Raw genomic sequence first — 19,405 nt, 5'->3', positions numbered from 1 at the left:
TGAGTCTCCTGGAATGTCAGGCCCTTGCTTTTTTCTCTTCAGGACAGGAATTATATAAGGGGTACCTGAGCTTAGCTTCTACAGGCAGATACAGAGCGGCTGAAAAAGGGAACTGCCACTGAGTCAAGGTGGGTTCTCTTTCATTTTCTTTCTTTCTTTTTAGAGGGCGATTGGGGTTAAGTGAATTGCCCAAGGTCACACGGCTAGTTTTTGTGTTAAGTGTCTGAGGCCAGATTTGAACTCAGGTCCTCCTGACTCCAGGGCCAGTACTCTATTCACTGCGCCACCTAGCTGCCCCCTCTTTCATTTTCTTATGGGGCTACCAAGCAAAGGAGCCAGCTGCCAAGAGAGCGAAGCTGGGGGCAAAACGTATTGGTTTCCAGAATCTAGAAGTGGAAGGGACCTCAGGGGTCATCTTGTACATGAACATGAATCTCCTCTACCACATTCCCTCAACGGGATCATCCAGCCTCTTTCTGAAGACTTTCAGGGATGGCAGTCCAGTTGGTTATATCCATTTAGGAGCTGAAAGCAGTTTTTCACAAAATGGCCAGACAGACCAGTGATGTACAAAGCAGCAGCCGTTTCTTCCTGAATTCATTAACACACTCACGAGAAGGTCTGAGATTTATTGGAGAGCAGGGAGGAAGATAGGGGTAATATTGGCTACAATACAGAATGTTGCCAGAATGTAGGATGCTAGGGTCTTCAGGACATAATACATAGGGGTACACGAAGGCAGGGAATTAGCAAGAGTCCTGTGATAGGCTATTCTCAGGACTGGCACATTTAGCTTCTGCTACGTTTTCATGTCTTCTCTTAGGGAATGTATAGGGTGCTTGGGAGATTTCTTGCCTTTGAGTCAGGGAAATTCATTGAGGTAGGCAAAGTCATGTGTTTTATAAAGAGGGGACTGGTTCTTGCTCAGGACCACATTATTAGCTTCCCATTCCTGATGTCCTAGTCAGGGAAACTCTAGGAAATGGTGGTCAAGGTTCTATCGGTATAAGCATGAAACATAGTATTTCCAGCATGAGGTATGTTTGTTTCCAGAAAAAGGAAAGAGAACAGTCAGGCTCAGAGAGGACCCCACCCCCACCCAAACCAGAGAGATTTTTTTGACTATAGTGTTCTAACCCTCAGGAAGTTAACTAAATCTCAACTAGAAAGGTAGGACACACTGGACTCTGACACATAAGGAACTTATATTCTCTTGAGCCAATGCTTAACACTTTTTTGAGTGAGAAATTTTTTCGTGATGTTAAGAGAAAATCTGCTTTCCTGCAACTTTTACTTATTTCCACCGGCACAAAGCAAAACAAATCTAGTTCCTCTTTTATGGGATGATGCTTTCAAAACTTGAAGACAATAATATGGTGGGTGTAGTGGCAAGTCTACTGGATTTGAAATGAGCAGATCCGAGTTCCAATCTCACCTCTACTACCACTTGCTGCTTTAGTGACCTTAGAAATCACTGGACTTCTCTGGTCTTTAGTTTCTTTATCTGTAAAATAAGGGGGTTGAACTTAGCTTAACCTCTAAGGCCTCTTTTACCTCTAACCTACAATATGATGTTGACCATGCATGCTTCTGAGTCCAGTGTATCTGGAAAATATGGCAATTCAAGAAGACATTCGGAGACTCCTTAACTATATCTCCACTGAAATTTCTGTTCCATCAGGCTGCTTAGCAGGAAATGTTCTTCAGCTTATCTTTGAAATGCATCATCTCCAATATCCTCTATCTATACAAAATTACACAATTTCAAAGGCAGAGGGGACCTCAGAAGCTATCTAATCCTACCCAAGTCTACAGGAATATGCTTTGACCACATTTCTAGCAAATGGTCATCCATGTTTTTGCTAGATCTCTGATGGTGGCGCTAATAAAAATTCTAGTAGTTTTTCTTTTAGGTGACATGGTTTTTTTTTTTTAAGCAATTGGGGTTAAGTAACTTGCTCAAGGTTACACGGCCAGTTATTTCTGGCTGTGGTGCTAAGTATCTGAGCCCATATTTGATCCCCAGGTCATCCCGACACTGGAGCCGGTGCTCTTACTCACTGAGCCACCTGGCCGCCCCTAGGTAACATGGTTTCTTAAGCACAAATGTGCTTATAACTTTCAGAGGTAGGATTTCAAGGCATTATGTTCCAAGGAAGTCACATAATCAGAGTCCTATAGCTTATCACTCCTCTGCTATAAATTGGATAGGGATGGGTAGGGTGTAGAATCATAGACTTTCAGGGTCAGAAGAATACTCAGAGGTCTAATTCACAACTGAACAAAAATATCCTCTTCTAACATACTTGACAAGTGGTTATCCATTCATTGCTTGAAGACCTCCAATGAAGGTGACACTACGTATGTGTGTGACTCATTCTACTTTTGAATGACTCTACAAGTTAGGAAAGCTACCTTCTCATTAAGCCTAAACTTCCCTCTTAGAAACTTCTACCATTGATCTTTGTTATGCCTTTTGGGTCCAAGCAAAACAAGACTAATTGCTCTTCAGATACTTGAAAGCATTTCTCCCCAGAGCTCCAATTGCCCAAACCGGGAGAATGAATTCAAATGTATAAGATGAATCATTCAATGAAACTGTGCAGAGAGATAAAGATCCCGTGAAGCCTGCTGAGTGAACTGCCCAGCAGTGCTGCTTTGCCCAAAGGAAGCAATGTGACAACACCTCAAGAAAAGAATGGATTCCAGGACCTTGCAGTGCCAGAGATTTGAGTTGCTTTGCTACTTGTGTTCCCTGTGTGTCTTTTTACTTGCATTATGTTTCTGCCCTTTGTGCTGATTCCAGGTGCAGTAGTGAGAGAATGCACCCCGGGGTTATAGAAGAATATTTTATTATTATTGCTCTTCTGATGCTATCTCAGTGAATGCTTCTCCTTTGAGCTACTGGCTGTCTATTAAACATAAGTGCACTGGTAGGGGCTCATGAACAATGGTTTTAAGAGTAAAGATCCACAAAATACCTTGGGGATAAATATTCCCTTGGGGACCCAGCCTCCAAGAGTACATGGATGGGTAGTTCCAGAAAACTATTAAACTACTCATTGAGACAAAAGATGATTGTATACAAGAAAGGTAGAATAATGAGTGGGGGCAGGGCAGAGAACATAGGACAAAGAATAAAGAAGCCTATGGTTTAACCCTACCACTAACTATTAGGTAACCCTCTTCTAATGTCTTCAGTTTGTCTGTAAAGTGACAGACAAAGGGTTGAAACAACACAATCTTCACAATTCCTTGCAGTTCTCAAGCCCTGTGATTATATGAGATTGTTGCTTCACAAAGTCCGAAGGTGTGCTGGTAAATATTTAACAATTGGCTCTCCAGAAGGGGGGATGACACTTTAAAATTTAATCTGCATTGATATTTTCTCCATTAGGTGTTTTTTTTTTGGTTTTGGTTTTGGTTTTTTGCTTTTAGGAGGGGGAATGCAGGGCAATTGGGGTTAAGTGACTTGCCCAAGGTCACAAGGCTAGTAAATGTTAAGTGTCTGAGGCCGGATTTGAACCCAGGTCCTCCTGACTCCAGGGTGGGTGCTCTATTTAGTATGCCACTGGCTGCCCCACTCCATTACTTTCTTAAGACTAGACAATAAAACAATAGATCAAGCCCTGATATGTATGTATACTGATTTCTGAGGTATAAATGTTCATGCTGAAAATTTTATTATCATCTCTTAAGAGTTGGTAGAAGCTGGCCCAAATAGATTCCTACAAAATTTCCACTCCAATACCCTGTGGAGGCATAAGGGTGATTCTAGGTTCTGTAAGACTATACCAGGGAAATATAAGTTTTGAATACAGGCCAGGATGTCTGTTATCTGAGAACTAGCCTGGCTATATTCAGAGATACTTATTACCAGAAGTTTGGCTACAACAAACAAAATAATTTTGGACACATAAACCCACAAAGATCACCTGTTACAGTGTGGAAGGGGCTGCCTTCAACCTGTATTTATATTATTGTTCCCACTACAGATGAAAACACAGATCCTCTGAAATATTACTATTGAAATCCTTAAGTAGAAATATTGTCCAAGACACTTTCCACTATAGGAAGGAGATGGTAGACCAGGAAAGGAAAGGAAAGGAAAGTCCCAATTGTCACTAGAAATCTGTCAGCTTTATAAATAACAAAAGATCCTTGGCTGAGATTTTTGCTAGGGGACCCAGAAATAATGCCTCTATTCACCAAGTAGGCAACTTCTCCCCATGACTCATACCCATCTGTACATAAATTTGTTAGGTATTGCTTCAGATAATTCAAGTATATACATATATCTATACATGTATTTGCTTTTAACTATATTAACTGGGAACAAAATGACTGTCTACACAAAGTAGAAACAATTATTTATGTTGCCAAAAAAAATGCTATTAAGGGAAAAAATATTTTTGACCTTTGACTAAACTACACATCTGAATGTGTAATTATTCTACTTTCCACATTTTCTTTGAAGCAAAGGACAAAAAGATGAATTAATAAGACTGAAAAATTAGAAGCCTTTCTTTGAACTGAAACCTTCCTACGATCCTGGGATCATAGGTTCCAAAGTGAAAGATATCTTAAAGGCCATGGAGCCCAACCCCTTCATCTTCCAGAAGGAGAAACTACAGGTGAGAGAGAGTTGTGATGATTTGATCACCTGTCATACAAGTAGTAAGTAGCAGAGTAAGACTGATCCTATGTCCCTCGACAACGATTTTTCCACTATATCAAGGTGAATTAAGTATTTAGTAGCTGAAGGAAATAAATTTAAGAAATGTTGAAAGCCTACATACAGTTATAAAGTGCATACAATTATAAAGCATATTATAAAATATATAATTATATATACATATAAGAATTATGCATACAAACGTAGGGTTATAAAGTTTAAACATTTTAAACTTGCCAAAGGGAATTTAATTTGTATGAGTTGGGTAGCATTGGAAACTTTAAAGGGTAAAGGAATTTGGGAACAGTAAAGCAAGTTAGTATTATCTGTGAACCTCTTATAAATAAGATTGCTCATAATGGAAAAAAATGAAAATAATGTTTTGAGGAAATTGTCCCTTCGGATTTAAAATGCCACTTATTTTGATGGGGTAAGGCAAGGCAAGAGAATTTTTTTTTGAAGTGTGCCTTCTGCCAACTTAGTTCCCAGAGATATCCCAAGGTTATTCTGACCCATGATAAAGGGATGAGCTCCTCTTCTAGGGAGAACTTAAAATTCTTTCAAAGGGAAAGAAAGGGATGCGATTTTTTGGTATAAATGAAACGGAATCCCGAATCATCTGCACTGTGCTCTGAGCGCAGGCTGGAGAAAGATCTCAGCCCTGGCCAAGCCAGCTTACTTCCCCAAATGCCTTCTAGCCTCCGCCCGCGGGCCCCAGCTCCCCACTGGCGGGGCAGCACCCGCACTCACCAAGTCCCCGCCAGCCCAGCTCTCCATCAGAGGAGTCCAGGATAGAGCAGAAGCTGCCCAGGAGGGGAGGGGGCAGATCAAAGAGAGGCAGGCTGGCTGGGAAGGCTGCGGGCTCCCAGCGCCTTGTCCTCCCGTCCTGGGGCGCCCGAGCCATCATCGCTACTCAGAGCCTGCAAACCCCTGCTAACCACTGCTTGCTGGTGCTTGGATGACTAGGGGAAACCGGGGTGGGGAGTGGAGCTTCCTCCACCCCTCTCCCTAGGCGGACTCTTTCACAATTGCGGAAATCCTCCCTGCTGCCATCACTCCCATCTGAGTAGCAGCGTACCTTTGCCAAGGCCAGAAGTTGGACAGGCGTCCGCTCCATGACGCAAACCGGAGTTATTGCTTCATCTAAGAAGACATTCCTAGCTGGAGAAACCCGCCCCGCCTCTGAACTTCGGAGGACGCCCCAAATCTTCCCTTCTATCCCTCCCCTGTCTTTCATTCATCTCCAGACTCTGGGTTGGTGATTTTGGAGACTTTGTGTTTTGGTGGGGCCCAGGGAAGAAAAAGCAGGAAGATCTTAGCTAAAACTGCACCAAAAAATAATTGGAGAGCGGGGCAATACTCCTTAGATTTGACCTGCCACCTTTGAATTTATGAAAAATCCTAGATCTTAGTAGATCCTAGTGCTAGAAGGGTCCACCAGGGATTACCCAGGTCGAGCCCCCTGTCCTCAGTAAACTACAAAGGCCCACCTAGTTATATTTACCTCAGTTCTGAGGAGATGGGTTTAAATTATTTTTAGGGAATTATTTCCGGCAAAAAACTTAACTTAAAACAAGGTATTCAGACATGGGTTGGGTGGCTTCTAGCTCTAAATCTTATAATCCTCTCATACTGCTTGCATAATTCAGTAACTTTCCATTATACATTCCTACTTATTTTGCCCCTTCCTTAAAAAGTTTAGTTTTTCATATAGATCAGTGATCAAACAATTTGATATCAATAGTTTGTAGAAGAAATACAGATGACTGGGGCAGCTAGGTGGTGCAGTGGACAGAACACCAGCCCTGGAGTCAGGAGGACTTGAGTTCAAATGCAGAACTCAAATATCTGACACGTACTAGCTGTGTGACCCTGGGTAAGTCACTTAACCCTGATTGTCTCTAAAACAAAAAATGCAGATGATTAACAACCATATAAAAATGTTCCAAATCACCAATGAGGAATACCATTCTGGGGTTATACCTCAATCCTGGTAAAATGTCCAAGACAATAAAAGGCAAAATAGAAATATCAGCAGGGAAAGTGAGAAGACAGGTGTATTACTACATTGTTGGTGGAGCTGTGAATTGGTCCAACCATTCTAGAAATGGGGGGGGGGAGTCACTAAAATATTTATACCCTGCGACCCAGTGATGCCATTAAGGAGTACTTATCCTAAGGAGATCAAGGACAGAGAAAAAGCTTTGATATGTTCATAGCAGCCCTTTCTGTGGTAGCAAAAAACAAGAGACAACAAAAAAAAAGCAACAAAGTGGCTGCCCATCGATTGGAGAATGGTCGTCCACATCGTGGTATGCAAATATAGTGGATTCAAATGTAGTAAGAAATGAAAAAAAAAAATGAGGAATTACAAGAAGCATAGGAAGATATGTATGAACTGGTATAAAGTGAAGAAAGTAGACCCAGAACTCTATACACATGGAGGTCAATAATGTCAATGATAACACTTAACAGGCAGCACACTTAAGACGAATGTTTCCGATGTATAGAGCCAGAAGGAAGCTCAGAGGTCATTTTGATCCAGCCCACTCATTTTACTGAGGAAGAAACTGAGCCAAAAAGATTGCAGTAATTTGTCCAAGGTCACAAAGGTAGTAAATGGCCAAGACAGGATGTAAATTCAGGTCCTTTGGCTACACAGCCAGTATTTTGCCCACTGAACCCCACTGTTCTTTAGGTCTTGAGCACAGATGAAACCCATCTCCTTCCTCAGCAGAAGTGCTGAACTTATGGATTGGTTTGGTCTGTTGATTGGCTTTTCTTGCTAGGAGGCTGTTAGCACAGAGCTTGGCACATAGTAGGTCCTTAATAAATGTTTATTGACTGACTGACAAGGGAGGGATCAAAGGAGAGAAGGGAAATGGCATGGGATGAGCAATTACACGTATATTTATGTGTGTGCACACACACATGCAGATATAGATATATACTGATACACACACATTTTAAAATTCAAACCTTGTTTTGAAAACAATTTGGCTTCAACACCAAAACAATACCCTACAGGATTATTTCAGCACCCACTTAAAAAAACCCCCACATACTTGAAATTTAATTGTTTGTTGTTTTTGTTTTTTGGAGGGGGGAAGGTAGGACAATTGGTGCTAAGTGACTTGCCCAAGGTCACATGGCTAGTTTTTGTATTAAGTGTCTGAGGCTAGATTTGAACTCAGGTCCTCCTGACTCCAAGGCCAGTGCTCTATTCACTGCACCACCTAGTTGCCACCTTGAACTTTAATTTTTAAAGTACATAGGTACTTTCCCCTAGAAGAAGTCTAGCTTTGTGGTGGTGTTTGTTAAGAAATTTGAATCTGAAGTGGAGAAATTTCTTACCAGAAAAATGTGGCTCATTTTATTTGCCAATAGTTCCTGGGTCAAGGACCTGTTTTGCTACAGGAAATGTTGGCCACTGTCCCTTGGTTCCTATTGTTGACTCCTTCTGGAAGGAGCTCTGCTTTCAGTAATGTTTGAAAAATGCTTACTTTTCTTCTTCTCTAGGAACTCTTTGACCTTTGGCAGGCTATAAGCATAAATCTTTAAATAAAAAAAAGCCACCACTCAGCTTTCTTCTTCCCATGGATTTGGAAACTGTTTCCCCTGCAAAGTGGCTAAATCCCCCAAAGAAACTATAATATCAAGACATGAATAAAGTCAGCCAAGCCTTGGAATGTAGGTAGGCCTGTCACATTACATAGCATAAGTGTACTGTATATATAACTGTTGACAATTATTTAGTAAATAGTTATAGATATGTGGTAGTTTCCTGGTATGTTGGATTTTTCTTTTTGCGAAGGGATTAGAATCTGGGTATCTTTTAGTGTTGTTCTGTGCTCTTAAAAACAGTCTTGAGGGGTGGCCAGGTAGCACAGCGAGTAAGAGCACTGGCTCCAGTGTCGGGATGACCTGGGGATCGAATCTAGGCTCAGACCCTTAGCACCTACCCAGAAACACCTGGCCATGTAACCTTGAGCAAGTTACTTAACCCCAATTGCTTAGGGGCGGCCACGAGTAAGAGCACTAGCCCCAGTGTAGGGATGACCTGGGATTGAATCTGGGCTCAGATACTTAGCATTACACCCAGAAATAACTGGCTGTGTAACCTTGAGCAAGTTACTTAACCCCGATTGCTTTAAAAAAAAAAAGTCTTGAATCTCTCCCCCCCACTCCTCTCCTCTCTTTCCTTCCCTCTCTCCCCCCTCCATTCCTCCCTCCTTTTCTCCTCCTCCCTGATCCCCCCTCCCCATTTCCCCCTCCTCCCCCCAGCCTACTTTTTCTCTCACAAGATGCTCCATCCCTGATTCTGTGCATTTTCATTTGCATTCTCCCTATGCCCAGGATTCCTTTTCTCCTTATCTCCTTTTCCTCTTGGCTTCCCTGACTTCCTTTAGGTCCCAACTAAAACCACACTTTTGCAAGGAGCTTTTCCCCACCCTTTTTAATGCTAGTGCCTTCTCTCTGAGATTATTTCCAGTTTATCCTGTACATTTCTTGTTTGTACATAGCTGTTTATCTGTTGTCTCCTCCATTAGATAATAAATTATGGGCTTTTTTTGTAATCACTAGTACTTAGAACATAGTAGGCATTTAATGCTTATTGATTTGACCTTGGGTCCTACATAGTGGAGAAAAATAAAAACCCTGGGAGGAAAAAAAAGTTGTTGTTTTTTTTTAATTGAGAAAATTATCTAATTGCAAAACCTGATGGACTGTTTCTAGTCCTCAGTCTTTTTACTGTAACATTTGACACCACTGACTACCTCTTTCTCCCTGAAATTCTCTTCCGTGACAATGCATTACTTTGATTTCTTTTTTTCCTACCTTTCTGACCACCCATCTTCTGTTTCCTTTGCTGGATCTTCTTCATGTAGCCCCCTAACTGTGGGCACTCTTTAAGACTTCATTTTAGGATCTCTCTTTTCTTTTTGTACTCATTTCCCTAGGAGAATTTCATCGACTTTCGTGGTTTTAACTATTACCTCTATTTGGATGACTCCTAAATTCATATTTTAGTCCTGGGGAGGAGAAAGTGAGACTGGTGGCTTTGCAAAGCCCTCTCTCACTTAAAGCCAATTCACTTGCAAGTCATGGCATCACCTGGTCTTCTTCATGAACAAACAACAAACAACAGCATTTTGGTCTTGACATCCCTCCCCAACTTCAGTCACAAATCTCCATCTCCATTCACTTGTAACACCTCTACTTCAAACTCAACATGGTTATAACTGGACATGATCATCACTAATTCTCTATTTCATTTTCTCAATTATATATGCTGGAAACCGCATCTTTGACTCCCTACCCTGGAAACATCTATTGTGTTGTTTTTGTCTCCCCTCTCAGCATCTGATCATGTCACTTTTCTGCTCAAAAAGTTCTAGTGAATTCCTGTGGTTTGTTGTTCAGTCATTTTTTAGCTATGTCTGACTCTTCCCGAACCCACTTGGGGTTTGTTTTTTTTTTTGGTTTTTGTTTTGGGTTTTTTTTTTTTATAAAGATACTGGAGTAATTTGCCATTTCCTCCTCCAGCTCATTTTGCTGTTGAGGAAGCTGAGGTAAACAGGGTTAAGGGACTTGTCCAGGATCACACAACTAGTAAGTGTCTGAGGCCACATTTGAACTCAGGAAGTTCAAATCTTCCCTGTGATTCCAATCCCAGGGCTCTATCTTATGGTGCCACCTAGCTTCCCTGTGAATCCCTATTATTGTCTTTAGGATCAAATAGAAGTGCTTCCATTTGGCATTAAAAATCTTTGCAATCTGGATTAAGCTTTTCTTTCCAAATTTACCACATCATACTTCCTTTCACTCTCTGGTCCAGCCATACTAGCTTACTGTTCTTCACACATGATATTCCATAGAGCAGGGCTTCTTAAACTTTTTCCACTTGTGACCCCTTTTTAGGGTTTTTGGTGTTACATGGCTTGAGGGCATGCTTGGTACAAAGTGTGCATGCTTTGTGTTCAGAACCAAGGCTGCAATGAAGTTGTCCCATGTAACATGGGCAAGTGCTGCCAGAAACACCTTGGATTCATTTCAAGTTTGATTTTGAATTAATTTTTGGTTGTTGTACATTCAAAAACCTTTTACTGTTGCTAAATTTTTTTTATTTTTTGCCTTTTGGAGGGCAACTGGGGTTAAGTAACTTGCCCAAGGTTACATGGCTAGTTTGTGTGTGTGTGTGTGGGTGTTAAGTGTTCGAGGCTGGAATCGAACTCGGATCCTCCTGACTCTGGGGCGGTGCTTAACTCACTGTGCCACCTAGCCGCCCCTGTTGCTGAATTTTTCATGATCCCATATGGGGTCAACAAGAACAGTTTAAGAAGCACTGCATAGAACATATGCTAAGTGCCCTAGGAACTGCTAGGGACACATTTGGATGAATCATGAAGGACTTGCACTTTGAGATGAGAAGGAAATCCCTCAGTTGGGCAGTGACCAGAAACACTCCTGGCCCAGTGCACTTTAAAGACTGTAATTTTGCCTTTTGTTTCCTTCTTTCACTCTCTTATGTGGCAAGAAACTGTCTCTCACTAAACTTCCCAGGAGGGAAGAAAGTGGTCATGCCTTTTCCCACACTCCATAGTATGATGGTCTTGAGCAGGGGTGTGCTGGAGCTGGGAGAAACAATTTAAATTTTCAGTGTGAGCATTTGCACCTTGGAAATCTGCAAAGAAGATGGATGAGTTGGGGTTTTACTTACTGTTTTGTTCAGACTTAAAGAAGAAATGGAAAAAATGTTTATGATAAAGATTAAATTTAAAAGTGCGTCCTGCAGACATCATTCCACCCAGAGAGCTGGTTGTTAAACATTTACTAGCACATTGCTGTTTGTGGCATCTCATAGGCTCAGTGAGACAAGCCAAGCCCAGGCCTTGGACTACTGGCTGCCTTTTTTACATTCCCTCCCATCCCCCCCACCCCCCACAAGTGACTTAATAATGATCCCAAGGTCTTGAAGGCTTCATGATTCTGAGAGGTCAGAATTCCTGGGTCTTTCAGTCATTGCTGTTGTTGTTTGCCTTTCTTTCTAGAAGAGGACCATGATGTCAGGGAGAGGGTGCCTGACATGCAAATGAATTGGACTTAAGTGAGGGAGGGCTGCACAAAGTCACCAGTCTCACTTTCTCCTCTGAGCCATCTGGGTCCAGTAGTGAGGTATAGATCAGAATGACTGGAGATGGCCCTGAATTTGGTGGGAAAGCCTGGTCTTTTTAAGCTAAGATCTTTAACAGGTTTCAGACTCTCTTTAACAGGCTTCTCAGTCAGAGATCCATACCAGAGAGTAAAGACAACCAGCAGAGAGAATGGGCCCAACCCATCTTGGCTTATTAGAAGACATAGTCCTGGAAAGAACCATTTGGATAGTACAGAACTGAGGTGAAATGTGAAGTGTTGATTCAGCAGTCCAACAAAATACTTAATCTTCTAATATTTAAGTATGAACCTCCTAGGAGAACAGTTATAAATCACTGCTACTTGTTTAAGATTTTCTGTTAATGCACACTTAGGAGTCTTTTGTGCTTAGCGTTTCTTTTGTGTGTGAAAAAAATAAATAACCCTCCTCTACTGACTGTAATGGGAATGCAAATTTGGAAGATCTTCCCTGCCCCTAGGCTAAAGTGCACCTGAAGCCTGGGGTGGGAAGCTTGTTTTTCAGTAGATACTTCTTGATTGGCCAGTGAGTCAATAAGGTTGTTACATTCTCTGAGCCAGGAGAAGGCTATATAAGCCCTGACGTGTAGCTTTGTTTTGGGGGCTCACTTTGAGACGTGTTCTGTGATTTGATCTGTATTCTGGGAAGCCGTTGTCTGGAGCCCCCCCCCTTCCCCCTCCCCCGGCTTTGAAAAACCCAGATGTGGAAACCCAGATGTTAACTGGGTATGGATGTAATGGTTAGACAGTTTGGAAATCTGTCTACTTGATCTGTTTCTGTCTTGATAATTCTGCCTGTATACTTTGAAGTTCGGGGTGCTGACCTTTTCCCCTGAACAAGGTAACCGATATATGTCTGACTGATTAAAGTAAGCTTGTTAACCCATTTTGAGTTGCTTTCCTTTAACAAAGCAGATCTAAGAACCTGTATGGGCAGCCACCCTGAGGACGCTTGGGGTGCTTGCTGCTACACTGACTTACATTGTTTTCTACTCCCTCTTTTCAGGAGACACTAAAGCCCAAGTTCTAGATAATTTTCCTTCAGGTCTTATAGTTGGGGTAGAAAGAACTGATGGGGGAGGGGAGAGGTAGAGGGAGGGAATGAGGAAGAGAAAAAAGGGGGGAAGGGAGAGGAGAAAAGGAAAGGGGAGAGAGGGAGAGAGAGAGAGAGAGAGAGAGAGAGAACCCAACTTTTTTCTTTAGAAACTAGGTTCCCTCCCATCTAGAGATGAGAGGGGTCATTTTGTGAAGGAGCTGGCAAGTACTTTAGCCCCTCTGGGTTCATTGTTGTTGCGCTGTTATTCAATATAAGTATCTGAATGCAGGGACTCTTGTTTTTGAATCTATAGTTCATGGCATTTAATAGCAGCAGGCTTTAATATCGATTGATTTGGCACAGTAAAATGCACACTGTAGGTGGTATTGTGAAAAAGAACTTCAGACGACTTGGGAATACCCAGATTTGCTGGGAAACTAGCTATGAGACCTCTGAGTCTCCATTTCACCTGTAACCTGGAGATAATAACACCTGCACCTTGTTTCACAAATGCCTTTGTGAAATGAAAAAAATGAAAGTAAAAGTAGCTTGAAAACTTTAGAACCTTATAAGATATATCAAGCAAGGCATAAATGAGGGAGATGTGGGAAATAGGTCCGGTACAGGGTCCAGATCAGACAGGGATTCCCTGTGGATGGTGAGTGAGGCCCTCCAGATGCTCCTATTTGCAAATGACATTATACAAATACAAGAAGCCCTAGAACATTGCCAAGCCTCCTGGAAGACATCTATCTATAAGCCATCCAAGGATTCTGACCCGTCCATCCACACTGGAATGATCAAGTGGATAAATGACATATATCTCCTGACCAGAATTTGACATGCATTGGTTGGATATACTACAGAGCTTGTCCATAAATAGTAACTATTTCTCTTTTGGCCACCAGTCCCTGAGGGTCTTCCCCTCCCAGTCTGATTTTTTTTTTATTAAAGGGGACCATCCCTAGACTCACTTCTTAAAAAGGTGTATTCACTGAATGGGTGTTGCCTCACTCCAAGTAAGACCTTGAAAAGACCTTAGTTTAAAAAGGCCAAGGTCTCCCACTGCATCTTGGGCCATCTCCAGTTGTCCTGATCCATATATGGCCACTGGATCCAGATGGCTCTGGGCAAGAAAGTGAGGCTGATGACTTTGCACAGCCCTCCCTCCCTTAAATCCAATTCAATTGCAAGTCATATCATCATCTCTCTGCTGTCATGATCCTCTTCTAGAATGAAGGACAAGCCACAACCACAACCATCACTGTGTACATTCAGTCAGATGATATCCATGGACAATAAACTGGGCCCAGAGTGAAACTGAATGAGATTAGTGAGCTGAATTGCCTTCCAGAAATTACAAAGCTTTCCTGGCCCCAACTGAAAGCCAGTAAAATGAAAGCAAAAGGGCCTTTTTGTAAAAAGTAAACATTCTACCAGCACTGAAATATGGCAGAGAGACATCTAATTGTCTCTGAAGAATTCAGAATGAGCCTCAGACAGAGGGCAGTGGAGAGATATGTAGTGGGTTTATGCAGGCTGCAACACATAACCAGTGAAGAACCCTGAGGAATAGAAGGGGCCAATTATGAGAGAACTGTATAATAGGAAGGGAAAATGGGCTGATCACATGGCAATAAGGGATGGCCAGAGTACTCCACTGGCATCCAAAAACTGTCAGAGGAAAGTAAGGAAGGCCTTCAACATATTGGGTAGACTCCCTTTGGGGAACAAGGACAAATGTTTCATATTGCTACTGGCGAGGATGGGTTGTGATCTGCATTGTTGGAGGGCATCACCAAAGCAATCAGAGATTGATTTGATAATACAAGTGAAGATGGTCAATTCAGGGCATAGGAAATGCTCTATGGTCTGAGAAGCAGCTCTGAGTGCTTTGAATAATACTGCCCAGGTATTGCCAAGGGAATTCTAAGGGGCCAAAGGAAAAAAAAATTGAGTGGAAATTTGTGTGTTTTTTTTGAGTTTCTAACCTGAGAGGGGCTTATAAAATTCCAGGTGGCTAGAATTGTAAATGCACCACTTGCCTCCAGGTGGGGAAGTGTTGGGGAAGGATCTATATCAGCCTGTGAATTCACTTTGACCCAAAGTGATATTGGGGATAGAGACCCACTTGAAATTTGTGAGAGGTGCTGTGCTCCAGATTCCTAGGAAAATAGATATTTATCTAATCTATCCATAACTGAGGCTTGAACAGGGCATAATTTCTAATTCAGGCCATACTTGGTGGATGATAAACTCCCCAATTACTTCTTTTTTTTTTTTTTAAGCAATTGGGGTTAAGTAACTTGCTCAAGGTTACACGGCCAGTTATTATTTCTAGGTGTGGTGCTGAGTATCTGAGCCCGGACTCGATCCAGGTCATCCCGACACTGGAGCCGGTGCTCTTACTCGCTGTGCTACCTGGCCGCCGTGCCCCCCCCTCCCCCCATTACTTCTTGATGACCATGTGTGACTAAATAATCTTGTTCCTTTGAGATGATAGAAGTATCTTCTTATTGGCTACTGAGCATGAAGAACTAATGAGTCAGTAAATCTTTAAAAAGTGAGTGACTATATCCCTAGTGCCCTCTTTCTTTGATTCCCAGATGGTGGGGAAGAGAGCTAGCTTTCCCTAGACTTCCCATGCTTGGGGGGGAAATGGGAGAGGTGATGGTATTTCTCCTCACCAAACCCTGGATGTCCCTTCTGCTTTATATTTCCTTTCCTGAACGAGTGACCAAATATTGTTCTGGAGGTGAAAATAACTTCCAAGTAGGACACTCATATTTTTACAATATTGATCTATACTTTCAATATTTGACCAATGAGAGAAATAATCTCTTTTATATTAGTAACTAACTATTGAATTAGGACCAAGGTTTTCCCCCTTTTATACTTCCTTATCCAGAAATCAATCAGTGCTGGAAAACTTTCTCAAGGACTTACCCAGGCTAAAGATTTAATCAAAGATAATAAAAGAAAATTTAAGCTTAGGCTAATGGGAGGATTCCTGCTTATTGTGTTTACTCAGACAGACAGGGGAAAATGTGGATACTCCCTTTTGTCAGACAGGTGATATGGAAATTCCTAAGTCCCTTTGACTTGGGTGGTCTAAGTCTTGTACCTCACCAATGGGTTTGAGGCCTTTCAGTTACCCTCAGCCTGGTTTAGCCCATCTACTGAGATGGTTTTACCAGGATGTAGCCACTACCTATGCCAAAGCTTTCTGGAGCCACAGGTGAGGGTTGGGTGACAGGTGAACAGCAAAGGTGGATGAGCAGCACCGAAAAGGGTTCAACAAGCCCTCATACCAGTGATGTTAGTCCTCTCCGAACACCCTATCCACCCTTGTGTGTATGGATGTATATAGGTATGTATTATGTAAGTATGTACATCTCAGACAGATCCCAACCTGTAAACAGTGTTTGATGCTGTCAAACATGTTTGCCAGTATAGATGAAAGACTCCTTTCAATGGCTCCCACCTTTGGAATGAAGGCATGTTTATTCTTTCCCCAGCTCTTCCCCTTAGTTGGCTTAGGCAACAGCTCCATTTCCTCCCCTCACTTTGGATAGACTAACTTCAAAAGTAGAGACAATGAGGGAAGTGGACTCGTCTGAGAAAAGCATTCACTTACCTTCCCAGTCTACCCTACCTAAGTCTTCCTTAGACGCTGCAGACTTAATCTAGAGAAATAGTCCCAACAATGAATAAGTGCTGCTATGTCCTGTACTAAGTATGCTGAGAATACAAGAATAGATACATCATAGGCCCTGCTCTCGAGGAGTTTACAATCCAGTGGGGGTGGCGGGTTGGGGATGATAAGATATGACTATGATATATTTAAGGAAAGATTTAGACAAAGGTCTATGAGACATCTGAATGCAGAAGACTGTTGCCACATGGAAATTCTTAGAGAACAGGTCTAACCCTGCAACTTCAATGGCTCCCCACCTACTCTGGAATAAAATGCAAACCCTTCTGTTCTGTATTTAAATTCCTTCCTACGCAGACTAACCTACCTTGCCTGTTACGCATGGCTTTCCTTCATGTACTCTATGTTCTAGAGAAGTAGCTTACTCTTTGTTTCCTAAACATGAACTTCTATGGGCTATCTCTGTGCCCTACAAACTCTCCCCTCTTCCTGCCTCTTTACCTCCAACCCACAAACACCTACCTTTCTTCAAGGTTCAAGCTCAAATTCCACATCCTGCTATATAATACTAATCCTTATAGTGTCCTCTCCCCTAAAACTGCTTCTTATTTACTTAATTCAAAGAAAAAAAAATGAATACTAACACTTCAGTCTGTGATTTAGGCTAGAGTTTGGCAGAAACGATTTTACTTAACATTATTTAACATTACTAGCTTAGAGTGAGAGATATCCAAACTCTCAAGGTTTCCCATGCTCTCTAACAGACTTTCTGCCCCAAAATGATTGCAGGTAACATTTATAGGAATCTTAAAAAAGTAAAAGTAGGTAATATGTTAGAATATAAGCTTTGGAGTTAGCATTTCAAAATAATCACCATTCAATTCCTTCCTTGAAATATCCTCTTTAGGATTCAAAGGAATTCCTTTCCATTAGAGTGTTGGATGCCAAAAAGGACACCACTGTCCTGATTCAGGCCGGTAGTAGTCCAAATCACTTCAGGTAGGTGGGGAAACAAGGATCTTATCTAGACTAGAGTTAAAGTTGGGTTATATCCATTAATTCATTTCTCTAAGAAAGGTCTTAGCTTTTTTTCTAAGCATTTATTTTTCTTTTTTTTTTTTTTTTTTTTTGAGGGGGGAAGGCAAAGCAAAATTGGGGTTAAGTGACTTGCCCAAGTCACTAGTGTCTGAGGCCATATTTGAACTCAGGTCTTCAAGACTTCAGGGTCAGTGATCTATTCACTGCGCCACCTAGCTGCCCCTGGAAAGAGTTTTAGAAGCTGGAGGAAATATTTCTTAGGAAACTAAAAAGGAGGTTTTTTAATATGCTTCCACACTTTGTATATATTTAATTTTTACTTCTTTGTATCCATGTTGTTTCCACCCAATACAATGAAAACAGCTCGACAATATGGATTTTCTCTTTGTCTTTGTATCTTTGCACTACCCTTTACATGGATGATTAATAAATGTTTATTAAATAAACAAGTGAACAAGCTGATCTCTGCTACCACCTGCTGGTCTTCAGACAAAATGCAGCTGCTAGAATCTCAGTTCCCAAAAGCTCAGTACCTTAGGTTATTTCACTTATTAATCTTAACAATTATTGGTGCCTTTTGTTTACACATCACACTCATTCTCCCCTCCTCCTTTTCTGTTATTATCAACAAGACAAATCTGAAGTAGCAGGTCACCACCTTCCTCTAGGAAGCCAACTTGTGAGTGCTATTGCAAGTTTGGGGAATGGCACTGCAGAGAGGAATTGCCATTTTGCATTATAGGAGTGACCCTCTAAAGCTGCACTTCTAATAATGTAGCTCCCGAGCCCCCATAGATGTGCTTCCCGTTAGTAGTCAGTCAGTAGATAAGCAGCACTTAGCCAAGACAGCTTCTTGACCTGGTTGTCTTCTCATGAGTCAATACCTGCCTCCACAATCTCCTCCTCTGGTTAGCTTATCTCCGGACCCTCCATTTGAATTAACACCCATGCTACCCATACTTACTCCAAACCTAGCTCAGCCCACCATTCCTCAGCATTTCGCCAATTTTGCCCACTTGAGGGTAAGTTCCCTTAACTCCCACTTGTAAGCTCCATTTGATGAGTTGTCTTCCCCACCAGAATATAAATATAAATTCTCTGAGGGCAGGGGACTGTTTTGCTTTTTGTTTGTCTTCATGTTTCCAGAGCTTAGCACAGTATCTGGCACACAGTAAGCACTAATCTAATATACTACAGTAGGAAGGAGTAGAGGAAACATTTTATAATGTGGGGCTCACTCTCCCACAAATATATACATCAAACATGGGAATAAAGGACTCAAACTTAGACTGTGATTATAGGGAGACATACATGTAGAATACAGATTCAACAAAAAAGCCCCCCCCAAAAAAAAACCCCAGAGAAAACAAAATACAAAACCTTGCCAGCAAAAATGAATGAATGAAAGAAAAAGATTTATTAAGCTCTTACTATGTCTGTGCTCTCTATCTGTCTCTGTCTGTCTGTCTGTCTGTCTCTTTCTCTGTTTTGGTCTCTCTCTCTGTATCTTTCTCTGTGTCTGTCTCTGTCTGTCTTGGTCTCTCTCTGTCTCTGTCTCTCTGTTTTTCTCTCCCCCCTTGTCTTCCTCCCTAGAATCTAAGCTCATTATAAGTAAAAATTATTTCATTCTTTGTACTTGTGTCTTTGAGGGTACCGAGCACAATGTTTAGCACATAGCAGGTACTTAATATAGTCAGTTCTGCTATAACTTAATATGTAGTCAGTATATATGTATATAATATAACTTAAACTTATATATATAACTTATAACATATATAAATAACTTAAATATAGTCAGTTCTGCTATAACTTAATATGTAGTCAGTAT

The 19,405-nt window shown here is 41.5% G+C and overlaps 1 protein-coding gene across 3 annotated transcripts in view; it reads right to left on the bottom strand.

Annotated features, from left to right (window-relative positions):
* The window catches only part of IRAK3 (interleukin 1 receptor associated kinase 3), a 114,648-nt gene that overhangs the window by 91,872 nt on the left and 3,371 nt on the right, over positions 1 to 19,405 (bottom strand). The window contains exon 1 of one of the 3 annotated variants that reach the window (XM_069080949.1): positions 5,754 to 5,883. The exons of 1 other annotated variant lie outside the window; for it this stretch is intronic. Coding sequence is in view for 1 of the 2 variants with exons in the window: in XM_069080945.1 (XP_068937046.1) it covers positions 5,426 to 5,582 (157 nt within the window). In the remaining variant the exon portion in view is untranslated. Of the gene's footprint in view, positions 1 to 5,425; positions 5,690 to 5,753; positions 5,884 to 19,405 lie in introns of those variants that run through there. One more of the 3 variants, XM_069080945.1, reaches the window with a different exon arrangement.

This window comes from Petaurus breviceps, unplaced genomic scaffold (genome assembly GCF_028583685.1).
Source record: "Petaurus breviceps papuanus isolate PSGF00001 unplaced genomic scaffold, PetGlider_PUasm1.0 154, whole genome shotgun sequence".
In the NCBI taxonomy this organism is placed as follows: Eukaryota; Metazoa; Chordata; class Mammalia; order Diprotodontia; family Petauridae; genus Petaurus; species Petaurus breviceps.
Note: the sequence above shows the minus strand (reverse complement) of the source record. Positions and strands in the feature narration are given on the sequence as shown.